The 15,723-nt window shown below is 41.9% G+C and overlaps 1 protein-coding gene across 1 annotated transcript in view; it reads right to left on the bottom strand.

Moving 5' to 3' along the window:
• LRBA (LPS responsive beige-like anchor protein) overlaps positions 1-15,723 on the bottom strand; it is a 752,417-nt gene that overhangs the window by 31,796 nt on the left and 704,898 nt on the right. The window contains exons 49-50 of the mRNA XM_045295806.1: positions 10,365-10,427; positions 4,812-4,967 (exon numbers count right to left, since the gene is read on the bottom strand). Of these exons, the coding sequence (XP_045151741.1) occupies positions 4,812-4,967; positions 10,365-10,427 (219 nt within the window). The remainder of the gene's footprint in view (positions 1-4,811; positions 4,968-10,364; positions 10,428-15,723) is intronic.

The following is a 15,723-nucleotide window of genomic DNA, read 5'->3' as shown; positions in this document are numbered from 1 at the left end:
AACAAACAGCTACCACTAACTAGAGTTGGGCTGCTAACCATAAGGTCAGTAGTTCAAGCCCATCAGCCTTTCCCTTATCTGTGGGTTATACTTTCCAAGACCCTCAGTGCATGCTTGAAACCACAGAGAGCAGGGAACCCTACATGTACTACGTCTTCTTCTGATAGATTCGTATTTGTAACAGAGCAATTTGTAGGTCAGACACCGTAGGAGAGGAACAGCAATCACTAATTATAAAATTGAGCAATCATAACTATCTGCTGCAGTAGGAGTTATGCGAGAGGAAGTGAAAAACGGAGGCATCCCGATGGAGTGTTACGCTATTTTCAGACCACAGTTGACCATAGGTGACTGAAACTGCGGGCAGGCGGGATTTACTGTCTACCTGGCCCCCTCTGGAAGTGGTTGTAGTGGGCTGTCAACTGGGGGATTGATGGTGCTGCTCTTTGGGGCAGAGTGGCCTCCCAGGGTTTTCTGGGGATAGCCTTTATGGGTACAGGTGGTTGGGGCTTTCTCCTGTCAAGCAGCTGGGTGGGCTAGACCCACGGAGTATATAACCACTGCATTAAGTGTCATATCTCCAATGTAAGGGTTAGGGTATGTCTACTAATGTGCCGTGGTTTCTTTCTTAACAAAAATTTCCTAGGGTTCAAATTTTGCTGAAAAGATTATCATAATTATTCTTCCATCAACAAATGTTTACTGAGCACAAACTTAGTGTCAAGGATTAGGGCTTCTTAGAGTCTCTGGGTAGCACAATGGGTTGAAGGTTGAACTACTAACTAAAAGGCTTACATTTAAACCCACCCACTCTTCTCAGAGGGTGGGCCTGGCAACCTGGTTATGGAAGATCAAGACCTTGACAAGCCTATGGGCTGAGCAGTCCCTACTCTGCTCACAGGGACTTGCCATGAATTGGAATCAACGTCATGGAAACTACTAACAACAGCAGTGCCATGTATGTGGTGGCGACATGGTCCTTGCCCTCATAGTATTCACGGTTTAAGGGGGAGACGGAGAGAAAGGTGAGGCTCTCTACTCCCTTCAGGAGTCAGTCTTGGAAACCCCCAGAGGCAGTTCCCCCCTGGGCTGCTATGAGTGGAAATCAACTCCATGGTTTTAATGGAGGGACAGGCACTGGACAACTCAACATAAATAGATACGTAATTGCTAACAGTGGTCTATTTACCAAAGGAACAAGGTAAGATCGGTGAGAATAATAAGATAAAAACAAATTTAGAATGAATGTCAGAAAAGCTATAAATAAGGGAGTGACATTTAAGTTGTTACATCTAAAGGGCTTCATATTTGAATACAAATCAATGTTTTCTTTAGGCTCAAGAGGAAAACATATTTTAAAGTTGACTTTCTCCTGTCTGCAGGCTTCCCCAGCAGTATTTGTTATAGCTCTGAGGCTGAGGTTCACTACTCCGAAATCTATCACAGCATGTAAAATATCAATTATTTTCTGATAATCTCTTATGTGTTCTTCAGCCTTTATTTTGTGCTTCCTTTCATACCGGTTCACCTCTCCACACACTAATATCAAATTTTACCAAAAGCACTAGAATATCCCTTTTTTGACAGAACACATTTTCTAGTTAATGTTTTATTTGACAGCTGTGCTACAAATTAAAAAAACTGAAGCTCAAGGCTCTGCACCACTGAATCTGAAGTGTGGCCTGCGAATCATTCCCACTGCTGGGGGGAGGTTTTATTGTTGCCTCTGCTGCTCGGGTTTTGTGCAGAAAACATGATTTATGTCTAAAGAATTTCCTGTTAAAATCCGCGACACCCCCCAGACCAATCTAACAAGAGATTTTTTTTAATTTTGCGTAAGTGCTAAAATATAATTGAATTCAACACTTGTGATGGCTTTGCCACTATATATTACTGATTGTACAATTTTCCCATTCCTTCTCTGCCAAACTTAGGAGAAAATATTTAATATTCTGAGTGGCATAGAAAGAAAACACTTGTCTACCCAAACGGAAATTATTTTAAATAAAACTAGCACCAGGGTTTGTTTGTATACAAGACAAAAAGAAAACTGCTAGAAATCTGAGATTTCTTTCCACAACTTCCCTTCTCAAGTTATGTCCGTCTCACTAAAATGACATTTAGACTCAGCAAGATGTTTTACACACAAACACACAGCAAAAAACAGTCCAGCGGGGAGGTGGAGAAGCAATGGCATTGAGTTTACTATCACACGGCAGACATACAGTGTCCGACAAACTAACTAGTATCTCTCTGACAGGTGATGTGTCCATATGGTAACATGGTAGAAATGCAAAGAGTATCACTATCCAAGTCAGAAGACTTAGGCCAACAGCCCCATTCTACCATTACTGGTTAAAGAAACTTCAACAAGTTACTTACTCGGTCTACACCTTGGGTTTGTCATTGGAAATTTAAGGCTAAGGACACCTGCTCTGGCTACCTCAGTGGACACGGTGAGACTGGAACGTTATCATCACACGTGTAAGAGAATTCAGTCAATTCTGAAGACATGGGAATGGAAGAATCATTTTAATCTGAGTATTAACATTATGTAGAGGTTACAGCTGACAAATAATTGGATGTCAACAAATTCAAAAATAGCTGCAAATGTCAAAGGTCAAGTTCAATATAACTGATGACCACAATTTATGGTGGCCTGGGAAAGGCACAAGCATAACCACTGAGAGTGGACCAGTGGCCGCCTAAGGGTTGAGCACAAAGGGGCAGCTCACGGGGTCTCAGGGGATGAGAGAGCTGCTCTCATCTTGACTGTGCTGCATTACGCATCTTCAAAACTCACACAACTAGAAACAAACAAAGTTAGAAAAATAATTTTCTTGTGTGTACCTTTTATTTTTTTAAATTACTCATAACTCATTTATTTATTTATCATTTAATTGGAGGCTCTTACAGCTCTTATAACATTCCATGTATCAATTGTATCTAGCATATTGGTATATATGTTCCCATCATCAATTCCAAAACATTTTCTACTTGAGCCCTTGGTATAAGCTCCTCTTCCCCCCACCCCCCCTTGTGAATCTTTGATCAATTATATATTGTTATTATTATTTTGTATCTTACACTGTCCGTTGTCTCCCTTCACCTTGTGTGTACATTTTAAATAGATTATTTAAATGCATTAGAAAATTCACCTAAGAAAATCTTGTGAGAGGAAGTAACGAGATTTTAACTTGTTAAGTCTGACAAGAAAGGAACCGTTTGAGATGGTAATGCTAAGTTTGTCATGAGCATACTACTGAAAGGAAAGGTGAATATTTGGATTTTAATATTCAAATTCATAGTAATAAATATATAATTAGGAAAATGAACCAACTCCCACTCCATCTTTAGGAGCATTCTAGAGGAGTTTTAGATTCAGTGGTGAAACAGCTCATAGATGTGAGTATTTAGTAAAAGGCTAATTAATCAGAAAGACTTGAATGATGATTTCTTTTCCCTTCTTGGATCTATAGACTAAAGATGCAAACTATAAGAAATCTAGGTTACCAATTCCAAGAAGACAAAACAAACAAATACTGTTGTTAGTAAAAATCTGTTCTCTGAACCATACATATTCACCAATGTCTGCCTACTCTCTTATACTCACTACCATGGACTCAATTCTGACTCATAGGAAGCCTATGCGTTGGGGTAGAAGGGCCCCTGTGGGTTCCCAAGACGGTGGCTCTTTACGGGAGCAGAAAGGGTTGTCTTTCCCTCGGGTATGGCTGGTGGTCAAACTGCTAACTGCACGGTGAGCAGCCCAACAGAAAGCCATACTCCCTCCTCACCATGTTGGAATACTATCATAAAATATATTCAGGGCAAATGTTGGGTAATCAAAAGCAATATTATTTTCAATATAATATATTAAAGCAAGAACACATGATTGCATTTGTAAAAAAAATTACCAACAAGGAGTCCGTAAGATGATTTACTATGTAATAGCTAATTAACTGGGAATTTCAATGAAAGGGAATTTTCCATTCCAACATTTCATCAAGATTAAATTTATAGATTCTTGCTTTAGTTGAAAATGTAGTTCCGTAGATACATTAAGATCTAATTTTAATTACTTTAAAGCTTTAGCTACTTACATACTGTAAGTTTATCTCACTTTCTAGTAATTCCCCAAATACTTTATGGAGAATTGCTTCAATTTCTCAAAGCTTCTCAAATTTCCTACAGCGAAACACTTCACAGACATGTCCTGGATTGGCCCTTCTGTGGTCATACTGGGTTGAGCTTGGTTTGTCCCTGATGGACAGGCATTCAAATGAATATTTAGACCTATACGTTTATATCTCAACAAGAGTTCCTGTCACACACAAAGTCAGTAGTCAGCTACTTTTCTTCACGATGGGTAAGTTTTGGGGATGGAGACAAAATTTCTACTCCCAAAAGATCCTCTTAATGAGTCTTTGCAAAGAGACATTAAACAGCACAAAAGTGGGGGGCTACCTGTATGTAGGTGCACTAGAAGACTATGCAGATGCGTGTGTGTGCACACGGCATTTACATGCCAAGATGTGCCGTTAGAACAACTGCGCCTGCAGTGGGCAGGTGGCCCGGGGGCAAAAGCTCCGCCAGGACGCTGCCTCTGACAAACCTCCCCAGAGTGAACCTCGTCACGGACTGCAGAGTGGATGACTACCTGAAAGGAGGGACGAATGTCTTCGCTCACTTCTTATTTTGAAAAGTTCAGAATTCTACCAGTTGGGGAAGGAGGAGGATGAACTCGCCGCCAAAATCTCTGAGGGCCTCTTGTAGTGGACCTCGGTTCACAGGTGAAGAGAGCAAGTTACCTGTGTCTGTAGAGTAGACGCGGAAACTCTTATCCCAGAAGCCACAGATGAGGATGTAGCGGTTGTCCGAAGTGATGACGAAGCACTGGGAGTGGACCTGGATGCTCTGGTCCAAGAGGTCCGGGATCTGCCTCCGGTGCATACCGGTGCTGCTGGCTAGAGGACGGAGAGAGAGAAAAGAAAAAGCCACAAAACCGTTAAACCCACCGGGCAAAGGGTTATTTTGGAGGAAGAATGAAAGGAAAGGCTACTTGACCTTTTATTTCAACTATATTTGAAAAACTAAGTAGGAAAATACATTCCATTAGTAAAAAGAATTCATGTTGGTAGCTACATCCAACCATTTTTGTCTAGCGGAAAGAAATCACATAGTACAATTTAAACAGAGTCCACAATTCAGAGAACGTGCACTTGAACTCTTGGGCAGGACACCCAACTAGATGATCATCTCCAGGCTGCCTCATGTTTAGCTTTGCGTTTCTGACAATCTCATTACATCTATTGTCATGAGAACGGATTCATGTTGTGACAATCTATTACCTTTACCGTTCTTGTCACTGGAAGAGATATTAGAATTTCAATGTCATATATTTGAAATACTGTAGCATCTTGTACTCTTCTGGTTTTAATGGGTCTTTAACTTGACTAGATGTGAGTTCCCATGTCCCCTGTTTACAGCTGTAGGAAAGAGTAGAATGACTATTAAAGATCCTTGTAATTGGAAAAGTCAAACACAGCACACTGCCACTTTCTTACTCTTTATTTCAGCAATAAAACAAGACTAGCTGGCACTCTGTTTGCAAGACATCCCCTTACAGTAGGGTATTGGGCAGGAGATGAGCCCGTCAGTGTGCAATGTAGCAACGATGAAAAATACAACTTTCCTCTAGTTCCTAAATGCTTCCTCTCCCCCTCCCCCTCACACTATCATGATCCCAATTCTATCTTTCAAATCTGGCTACACCAGAGGATGTACACTGGTACAGCTAGGAACTGGAAACACAGGGAATCCAGGACAGATGATCCCTTCAGGACCAGTGGTGATAGTGGTGATACCTGGAGGGTGGAGGGAGGGTAGGTTGGAAATGGGGAACTGATTACAAAGATCTACATGTGACCTCTTCCCTGGGGTACAGACAACAGAAAAGTGGGTGAAGGGAGACGTCGGACAGGGCAAGATATGACAAAATAATAATTTATAAATTATCAAGGGTTCATGAGGGAGGCGGGGAGCAGGGAGGGAGGGGACAAATGAGGAGCTGATGCCAGGGGCTTAAGTGGAGAGCAAATGTTTTGAGAATGATGAGGGTAATAAATGTACAAATGTGCTTTACACAATTGATGTATGTATGGATTGTGATAAGAGTTGTATGAGTCCCTAATAAAACGATTTTTAAAAAATGCTGCCAAGCACCTACAATGGGGTTTGTCAGAAGTCTCGAGGTCGGACATCAAGGCACATGGGAAAAGTAATAATCCTCTAGAAATAAACTATCAAATGTGCCGTGATCAGAAAATGGGCTGCCCCGGAGATGCCTATTTTGGCATTATGAGGCCCATCAAGTAGAGAGCTTTGATATACAGAGCTTGATATACAGCAAATTAGAACAAAAGAAATGACCACTTATTTGGTTATTCAGCTCCTTTGTACCCTTAGTCTTCCGTCTTCTGAAGACAAAAGAAAACTACCACCACCACCACCAACAAAAACCAGCAGATAAACACAGCGTTGCACACACCCGGAAATAGATATCTAGCTGAGTATTGTATATGTTGTATACAATAACAAAGCTAATGTGGGCCATTTAGTAGAAAGCTGAGAAATCATATAGGAGGGAAAAATATGTTCAAAAGATGCACTCTCTGGGGCTGTGCTGGAACCGAGCGTGGGGGTACAAAGAGGAAGAACATTCGCTCCCCTCTGGGCAGACACACCATGGCACGCGAGCCAAGGGGGCTCCACCAGGCTCATGGAAAAATCCCGGTATTGTTTCATTCTATTTTCCATGACATTTCTGAAGGCCCTCTCGGGCACGTGTACACAAAGAGAAATACGGACGTGTACCGTTCTGCTGGAGTCTGACACAGTTTCATCTATTTGCGATTGTTCCATAACTTTGATGATGGTGGCCTCCTAAGATTTGGGGGGATTAATGGCTAGAAATCAACAGCAATCATAAAAGGGCCAGGATTCTAGTTCGAGGCCCATTCCCTCCTCCTGCTCACAGGGAGGCTACTGACTGGGGAGATCAGCTGCTGTGGGGAACAGAGGGGACCACTGGGAGCTCTGGTGCGTATTCTCCTCAGAACGTGCACGGAGAAATGCCATCAACTTTTCATTCCATGTGTCCACAAACGTATGGAAGCCCCTCTGGGTGTGTATGTAGATGTAAGTATACAGGACTGCATGCATGAGTGTATACAGCATTATATAGTTATAATTAAATATATGCACTCACACGCACACAATGTCAAGAAACCTAGCAATTAAAAACAAGGTGTGTGGTAATTTCTACACTGTGATTACAGACCTTCAATCTATATGAAATTACCAAAATGGCTGACTCAGTCTCATGAGATAAATTTTCACTGGTCAGTTTTTTGAGCATTCTCTTTGGGGACGCTACCTCGCTGGGATTGGGCCTCTGCATGACTGTTAGTGGAGTCAACTGCCAAGTTCCCAAGGGGGCAGCGTGATGCCCTCTTAAGAACACACATGAATATTTTCCCAAGCAAATGCCTACTTGTCATTTACGACTACTCTCCATTCTAGAACACAAACAAAAACAAAACTAGCTTACAATTGCCTTTCCATTTATCTCCCTGTGTTCTCTGGTAAACTGCTTGAGATTCAATACTAAAAGTATTTTTATTCGATGAAAATTAGGTATATTTTTCTAGATAAGCAGTCTTCAAACGGGGGCACGCATACCCCTGGAGGTACAAGATGTCCCGAGGGATACACAGGCACAGATGGTTTTACAAGAATCAATTTCTAGTCTCTCTACTCTCATATGTTCCCTTGATTTGCCTGAGAGCTCTCCAGTGAGTTTTCCTTTTCTGCTTGCTTTTCCACAGGCCCGTTCTTCCTATGGAGCAAAGAAAGTGGTCCCCTCCACCCCCAACTGACAGTCGGGCTTTGCCCCAGGACATAACAACCCCTTGGGTGGGAAATAAAGGAACAATTCAGAACTCTGATGGGATGTTAAGGATGTGAATGCCTAGGTATCAAATCATTTTGCAAGTCAGGTGATTGCTAATTCATTATGTTCAATAAAATTAAAGGAGGATCTAATTCAAGCTATCAATTGATAGATCACTAAAAATAAGTTCCAATGATAGATTGATAAATGGTAGATATTTTAATGATGAGCCATAAAAATTTTTGAGAGATTACTATGTGTACTTTGTCACATAATTCAGAAAGAGTTCAAAGATTTGAGTGACATTGTTCAAATAAGACCCTTTCCTTTGCTATCATTTCCCGATGTGAGCAAGATTTCCTCAGCGCTTCTGTCTATCTATAAAAACAAAGGAAATAAGAGAGCTGAAGGCAAATCCTTTGCACTCAGCAATAAACAATGTTGACTCATGAACACATGAGCTTAAGGGGTGGGTAGGAGAGAGGAAGAGAGACCCGTTGTATTCATTATAGATGTATTTTAAATAAACGTTTTTTTAAACTGAATGTAAGTTATAATTGGACTCAATGTATATTACATGAAGCCAAATGTTGACGATTATACAAAGCCAGAAATTATAACCTTTGTAATGATTAAAAATGTGTGTTGGAAGTTGTTAGTTGATGGGAAGGGACAGGGTTTCAAACAATTGTTTTAGGGAGTGGAGCAGCATGAAGTCGATGGCCACTGGTTTAGAGCAGCCCAGAGGGCAAGCCCGGCCAGGGCCTGGTTTCCCATGCAGTGTTAGGGAACCAGGCGCTAACTTCACTAAGTGCTTTCCATGACCGCTTTTGGGCTACTCTGGTAGAGCTGATTAGTTGAGTCAGGGACCGTATGGCCCACAAAACCCAGAAGATTTCTTTTCGGTCCCTTTGGAGAGAAAGTTTACTGGAGACTGGTCTCAAGAATGACAATACTGAATTCATTTAGTCAACTTTTAAGGCAAACGATGAGCCAATAAGTTCAGAAACAATGCCTTAAATACTTAGCAAATGGGCTTTATCATCTTCCTGTTTTTTATCATTTTACCCAAATTAGCACTTTATATGTGTGTGTGTGTGTGTGTATACACACACACACACATCAAATCATATCTACTAAAAGGAAAGCTGGATTGAGGGACCAGAATTATATTTATCCTACAAACAGAAAATTGCTTATAGATTTCTGCCCAGATTTGAGTAAATGATAAATGAACTCGTTTTGCGATTTAGGTTATTCTAGTCCATCATGGTCCATCTGTGAATGCTGGCTCTTCCCCTCTTTGCTGCAACAATGGTTTGAAAGCCCCCCACCCTGAAAAAAGGGGGGTGGGTTATATGCAGAGAGAGGGCACACCTTGGATTTAAGAGAATAAACCAGCTCATTTGTATGCTTTATTTGAAATTTTAAAAATCCTAATAAGTTATTTGTGCCAAGGAAATTTGGCAAAACATCAAGCCCGCCATCAGGGAGGTCTCTGTGTCCACAAATAACACAGTTATGCTTTCTATTCTCAAAGTCCTAAGTCGGCTCTTCCATATCAAGGCTTAGGGTTCTGTGGGAAGCCACAGTCAAAATCCCCACACGAGGGTAACAAATGCTAAGCTGGAGGTTTCCGTGAACTTAACTGAAAAGGCATCCCGGCAATTAAATATTGTAAGCCATCCACTGAAGATGCTCATTTCATCAGTGGCTTTTCCTGGGGTCCTCCCTCTTATCCACACGCCCCCACTCCCCACCCCCTAACACAGTTAACCTCCAGTGGCAATTCACTAGGCTGTAGGGTCCTAGGAAAATGAACACAAATGTCTTAACACTGCCACTGGCTGGGCCATATATTTCAACTTGGAGACTGCTCTGCAACCGCACATTAATCCCCTCAGAGTGAACAGAGGGCCCAGGAAGAAAGGATTGATCTCCTCTAATGATGAAATCCTGGCACTACAGTTTTATTTTTCACAACGCGGTGCTGCTAAGAACCCCACTGTTATTATGAAAATTTCCCTAGCAAAGAAGCTCCATCACATTACTGGTGCGCCAATTCATCATAACGGGCCTCACTCCTGCTCATCAACAAGTCTGAGTGATGAAAAGATCCAATATTATCCTGACAGTACTTCATGCGCATTCTCAATCACACATTATTACAGCATCCATATTAATTTTCAGTGACACGCGTCCTAGGCCTGTTCAAATTAGGCAAACCAACGAGGGGGAGTTGATGAAATACCAGCATAGCCACAGCTCATTGCATTCCAATTTGCATGCAAATGGTTTATCAGGAAAATTCCATTCCCAGCAACCAGCAAGTGAAAAACAACTGTAATCTACACTTCAGGGCCACCATACAGCGCCTAATGAATCGCAAAGAGAGGAGGAAGTGACAGACCTATGAGAGGATCGATTTCCACCGGCAGCTGGTATGGCTGGTCTTGTACAGCACCTTGATGAGCTAGAATTCACAAAAGATTAAAAAAAAAAAAAAGCATTATTTTTTTCATATATAAAACTGTATAAAAATGCATGATTCAAAACCTTACGTAGAACTGTTTCCAATCTCCGAATCTTTGATGCAGGTTTGTTAAATTTAAAGGGGAGAGAAAACTCCAGGTGCTTTTATGGCTAGCTTATTAAACATTTATTTTAGATTAGTGCTGTTTGGAACCCGTGCCATCCACAGCGCTCCAGTCCTGGGCCATAAGCCATAGCAGATGCTTGACGGGCAACCTCGGAGGCTGCCACCAAACAAAATGAAGTGGTAAAGCGCGCTGAAAACAAAATGTGACAACCATCTGCTGACTGTAGCAAATACTATTTTTTGGTTACTTCTTAAAATGGCAGTTTTGAACGCAGCAGCACAAAGGATCCACAACAGCGTCAATTTATGACGGAGAAGGGGAAAGCTCAGAGTCAGGGAGCATTTAATGTTTCATCCATCACGGAAAGTCAATCAATTGAAAGTTTGAATAAAAATAAAGAAAGCTCCCCACAGATAGATGTTTCTGTTAAATGCATGTGGCTGAAGTATTTTCCTCAAGACTCAATTGAGGGTTGGTTTTTGTTTTTTTTTTTAGTTTGATGAATATTTAATATTTCCATGGTTTTAATTTAGAAATACTCTGAGAGAAATGTCCAGGAGAGATAAATTTATACTCAGAATAGTTTGTTCAATTCTCAAAATGGCTCTGAAAAGTCCGGTATGCTTCTTTTGGAAGTGAAAAGAGATTTTGTAGGTTCAGGAGTAGAATGTGTACGGAGAATCAGAGGCTGCCACTGACTGGTTCTGTGACCTTACAGCCACGGCCACTGAGTTGATTCTGACTCATAATGACCCTCTAGAGGGGCTCCATGGGTGTACACCTTTACAGGTATTCCATAAGTCTCATCGTTCTCCTGTGGAGTGGCTTATGGGTTTGAACCTCCAACCTTGTGTTTAGCAGCCCAATCCACCCCAAAGACGTACAACTTTAGGCAAATTCTAAACTCTAAGACAAAAGGTTAAGAGAACATGTGACCTCTTCAGATCTAATAGCGACATTCTGAACCATCATCCAAATATTTTCCATTGGTAACCTTTTTAAAAAAAATCATTTTATTAGGGGCTCATACAACCCTTATCAGAATCCATACATACACCAATTGTATATAGCACATTTGTACATTCGTTACCCTCATCACTCTCAAAACATTTGCTCTCCACGTAAGCCCCTGGCATCAGCTCCTCATTTTCCCCCCCTCCCTCCCCGCTGCCCCTTCGTCAAGAACCCTTGATAATTTATAAATTATTATTTTGTCATATCTGACATTGGTCACCTTTTATAGACTCACAAACACTCAAGTTAGTGCTTGGCTAGTATGCGGGATGTGCTAAGGAAGGCCATGGAATGAATTTAGGAAACCTCTCTGACTGACTGTCCTGGAGGTCTGAGCCATCTACCCGGCAGCCCAGTGCTGAACCCACTACCCCACCAGGGCGTACTGTGCTCTTACTTCCAGGAAGACCAGAGGCCATTACAATGAAGACCTTCAGATTTGCTCTCTGCTTCTCTTGATTCCGGGATTATAGAACATTAAAGCAAACTGCCAGTAAAAGATGTGTGAGGTGAACAATCTTTGGACAGGTCTCAAATCCCAATTCTGCCACTAACTGCCTACATGACCTTGAGTCAGTTAAGCAGCCTCGGCGGTTCCATTTTCTGCTTTGTAAAATGGGTGAGGTTGAGCTAGGTGAAATTACCAACGCCTGGCCTTTCTCACCTGAAAACATGGCAATTTCAGGAGCTGATACCAAGGGCTCAAATAGAAAATAAATGTTTAGAAAATGATGATGGCAATATATGTACAAGTATGCTTGATACAATTGATGGAATGTATGGAATGTTATAAGAGCTGTAAGAGGCCCCAATAAAATGATTTTTAATGGCAATTTCAATTGGTTCAATTTAAATATTTAACTACATCTAAGGGCTGTTGAAGCAATTGAGTGAGAAATGTACTGAGAACCTAAATAAATCGACCTGCCATTACAAAAAATGTTAGTTGCTATTTTAAAAGAAATTTTAGAAGGATTTTTTTAGATGAGAAGATAAAAATGATTTTTAATTCTAAACCAAGATCCAGAACCTACTCAAAGAAATGGCAGGAGTTAGCGGTCTAATGAACAAATCACATACCCTTTAGTAAAACACCTAGAATCTTAAAAAAAGAATAACGTGAATTTGCTAGTTAATGCAGAGTAAGTGTTAGGGACTGTTGATGTTCATGTTGATCAAGATATATTGATAAGTAATGGTAGAAAAAGATAAGGATGAAGAGATCAGGTGTATTTAAACAGACTTGAAACGTGACACAGATCAGAAGGAGTGCTTAATATTTTTTGATGTAGTTAAAAATTAGACATCACATTCAAGAATTCAAGTCACCTATAGACTCCCATAGACAAGGATGCTGTCATTTTTTTGTTTATCTGAGGAAGAGTTGCTGTACCATATTGTTCTGGCAAAACGCATGGCTCACTGAAGAGAGTTATTGGCCAAGAATGGGCAGAACCTATGAACGCCCTCATGGGCTCAGCTTATGGAAAGGTGAGCCTGGGTGGGGAACTCCTGGCTGCACCAGTGGTACACCAGTCGAGGCATCTGAGAGCAAAGGCCCTTACAAAAACCCATTGCAGCACGTCAGGACAGAGCACAACTGCCCCTGTGGGTTTCTGAGACTAACTCTTTGTGGGAGTAGAAAGTCTCATCTTTCTCCGTGGAGCCGCTGGTGGTTTCAAACTGCTGACCTTGAGGTCAGCAGCCCAAAGAGTAATCTGCTATGCCATGAGGACTCTTTAAAAACCATACATATTTATAGGAAATATGGTAGTGGGGCAGAAAACATCTGGCTACCAAGTGCTTGTTGTCGTTAGGCGCCAACAAATATGTTCTGACTCAAAAGTAGCCTTTGTACAAGAGAATGAAACACTGCCCAGCCCTGTGCTATCCAAGTACTCAGGGAACTGGGCTTGCTCACACCGGGGAGGGCCAGTAGCTCAGTCACCAGTGCTCACAGAGTGAGCATTACAACGGGACTATCCGCTCATCTACGGTCGAAATGAAAAGCGCACTGAAAATGAGGAGAGAGATTGACACAGTGGCTCACACACAACAGCATTTGGGAAGGTGACGCAGAACAGAGCAGTGCTTCACTCTGCTGCAATGAGTCTGAGCGGACTTCAGTGTGCAACAGCTGGCCTTGCTGGGGCAGAGGCCAGGGCCAAAGCTTTCCAAACTAAGGGTAGAGGGTGAGAGCAAGGCTTCTGCCCATACTTGTCACTGTTTAGCCTGAAAGGAGGCCTTGTTCTCAGTGGGCTGCTAACCCAAAGGTCAGTGGTCTGAACCCACCAGCAGCGCCCTGAGAGATTGATGTGGCTGTCAGCCCTCGTAAAACTTTGTCGTCTTGGAAACCCAAAAGGGCATTTCTACCTTGTCTTGCAGGGTTACTATGACTCAGAATCCACTGGATGGCCGTGGAGTTTGGGCTTGGGTTTACGCTGACGAGTTTTTCAGGTCAGACACAAAGGCACCCAGGATTGGTGTGCTCCCAGTGCCCCCCTCATGAATGCCTGGGCAGGCTCTAACAGCAGGCAGAGAAGGTATAGTAAACCCTGAGTGCATGTGACAGAACACATAGCCTGCAAGCTTCTCATCGAACAAAACGTATTGAAGAAACTCCCAACACCATACTTCTTAAAAAAAAATCATAATCTTTGATCCCAAAATGTACGTATGTCATTTGTATGCACATTTTCCTGTGAGGAAAAACTCATCTGAAGGAAATGGAGTAAGAGGAACTATCATTTAGAGAGGGGGCCTGGTGGTACAGTGGGTTATGTGTTGCACTGCAAACCTCAGGTCAGAAGTTCGAATCTATCAGCTGCTCTAGGGAGAAAGAGGAGGCTTTCTATTCCTTTAAAGAGTTATAGTCTTGGAAACCCACATGGCAGTTCTCCTCTGCCCTGTAGCATTGTGATGAGTTGGAATTGACTTGATGGCAGTAAATTTTTGGTTTATATAATCTAATCTCAGTGTGCGTGCGTGCGTGCGTGCGTGCGTGCGTGCGTGTGTGTGTGTGTGTGCTCACTTTTTACTTATCTTCAATTGTCTTCAAATCTGTTCTCTAGAAGATACTGGCATTCTTCTAGTTGCTTCATTTGCAATGGTCAGGAGGATGACTGTATTTAATAAATTCTGATTCCAACCACAGATTTAAGGGGTCCCTTACTGAATGTAGTCAATACACCAAGTATTTGTTTGAATCTCAATTCAACTTTGCTCAATTCTTTTTTTTAAATCATTTTATTGGGGGCCCAGACAGCTCTTATCACAATCCATCCATCCATCCATCCATCCATCCATCCATCCATCCATCCATCCATCCATCCATCTATTTACATCTGTCGCCATCATCACTCTCAAAACATTTCCTGGCTACTGATGACTTTGCCCAATTCTAAAGCTTGCATTTAATTTGGCACAAGTCTCTTTTTCAAGAATGTGAATTTTTACAATCATTTCATATTATCTAATGAGCTGTGTTTTAAGCACTTCACAAATTTTAAGCACAAGTTAACAGATTATGAAATAGAAATTTTAATGGGGGGAGGGCCTATAATCTCCACTACCTTAAAACATTTTCCCCTGCCTGTTCTTAAAAAAAAAAAAAAAAAAAAATCTAACCAGTGGCCAAAAAGGACTAAATCCAGGGTCCAACATCCCTACTCTCATAAGCGACCATGAATCCCTGGGTGAGGAATCATAAGATGTGAGTTACAAAGTTGAGTCCCAACCTGGCTCTGAATAAGGCAAGGCTGGACTGGTTGAAATCTAATGTCTCTTCAGACTTGCGCAGTTTGTGATTCTAATGGTTATTTTACTGTCTTGCCTTTAGTTAGCATGGCTGTTCAGCACTTAAAGAGCCCTGTGGAAATCAGAGGGGCAGCAAAAAGAGGAAGGCTCTCAACGAGACGAGACGGATTGAGAGCCCTGACACAGTGGCTGCAGCAACGGGCTCCAACATAGGAACAACGGTGAGGCTGGTTCAGGGCCAGGCAGTGTTTCCTTCTGTTGTGCTGGGGTCACTGTGAGTCAGAACCGACTGCACAGCCCTAACATGGCTACGCACGGGGCTGTTAACCAGTAGGTCAGTGTTCAACCCCACACTTGCTCTGCAGGACGGGTGGAGGCTGTCTACTTCCACACACATTT

This window comes from Echinops telfairi, unplaced genomic scaffold (genome assembly GCF_000313985.2).
Source record: "Echinops telfairi isolate 266 unplaced genomic scaffold, ASM31398v2 ScPeMD7_5868;HRSCAF=6743_1, whole genome shotgun sequence".
In the NCBI taxonomy this organism is placed as follows: domain Eukaryota; kingdom Metazoa; phylum Chordata; class Mammalia; order Afrosoricida; family Tenrecidae; genus Echinops; species Echinops telfairi.
The sequence above is the reverse complement of the archived record's forward strand: the minus strand, read 5'-3'. Positions and strand labels throughout refer to the sequence as shown.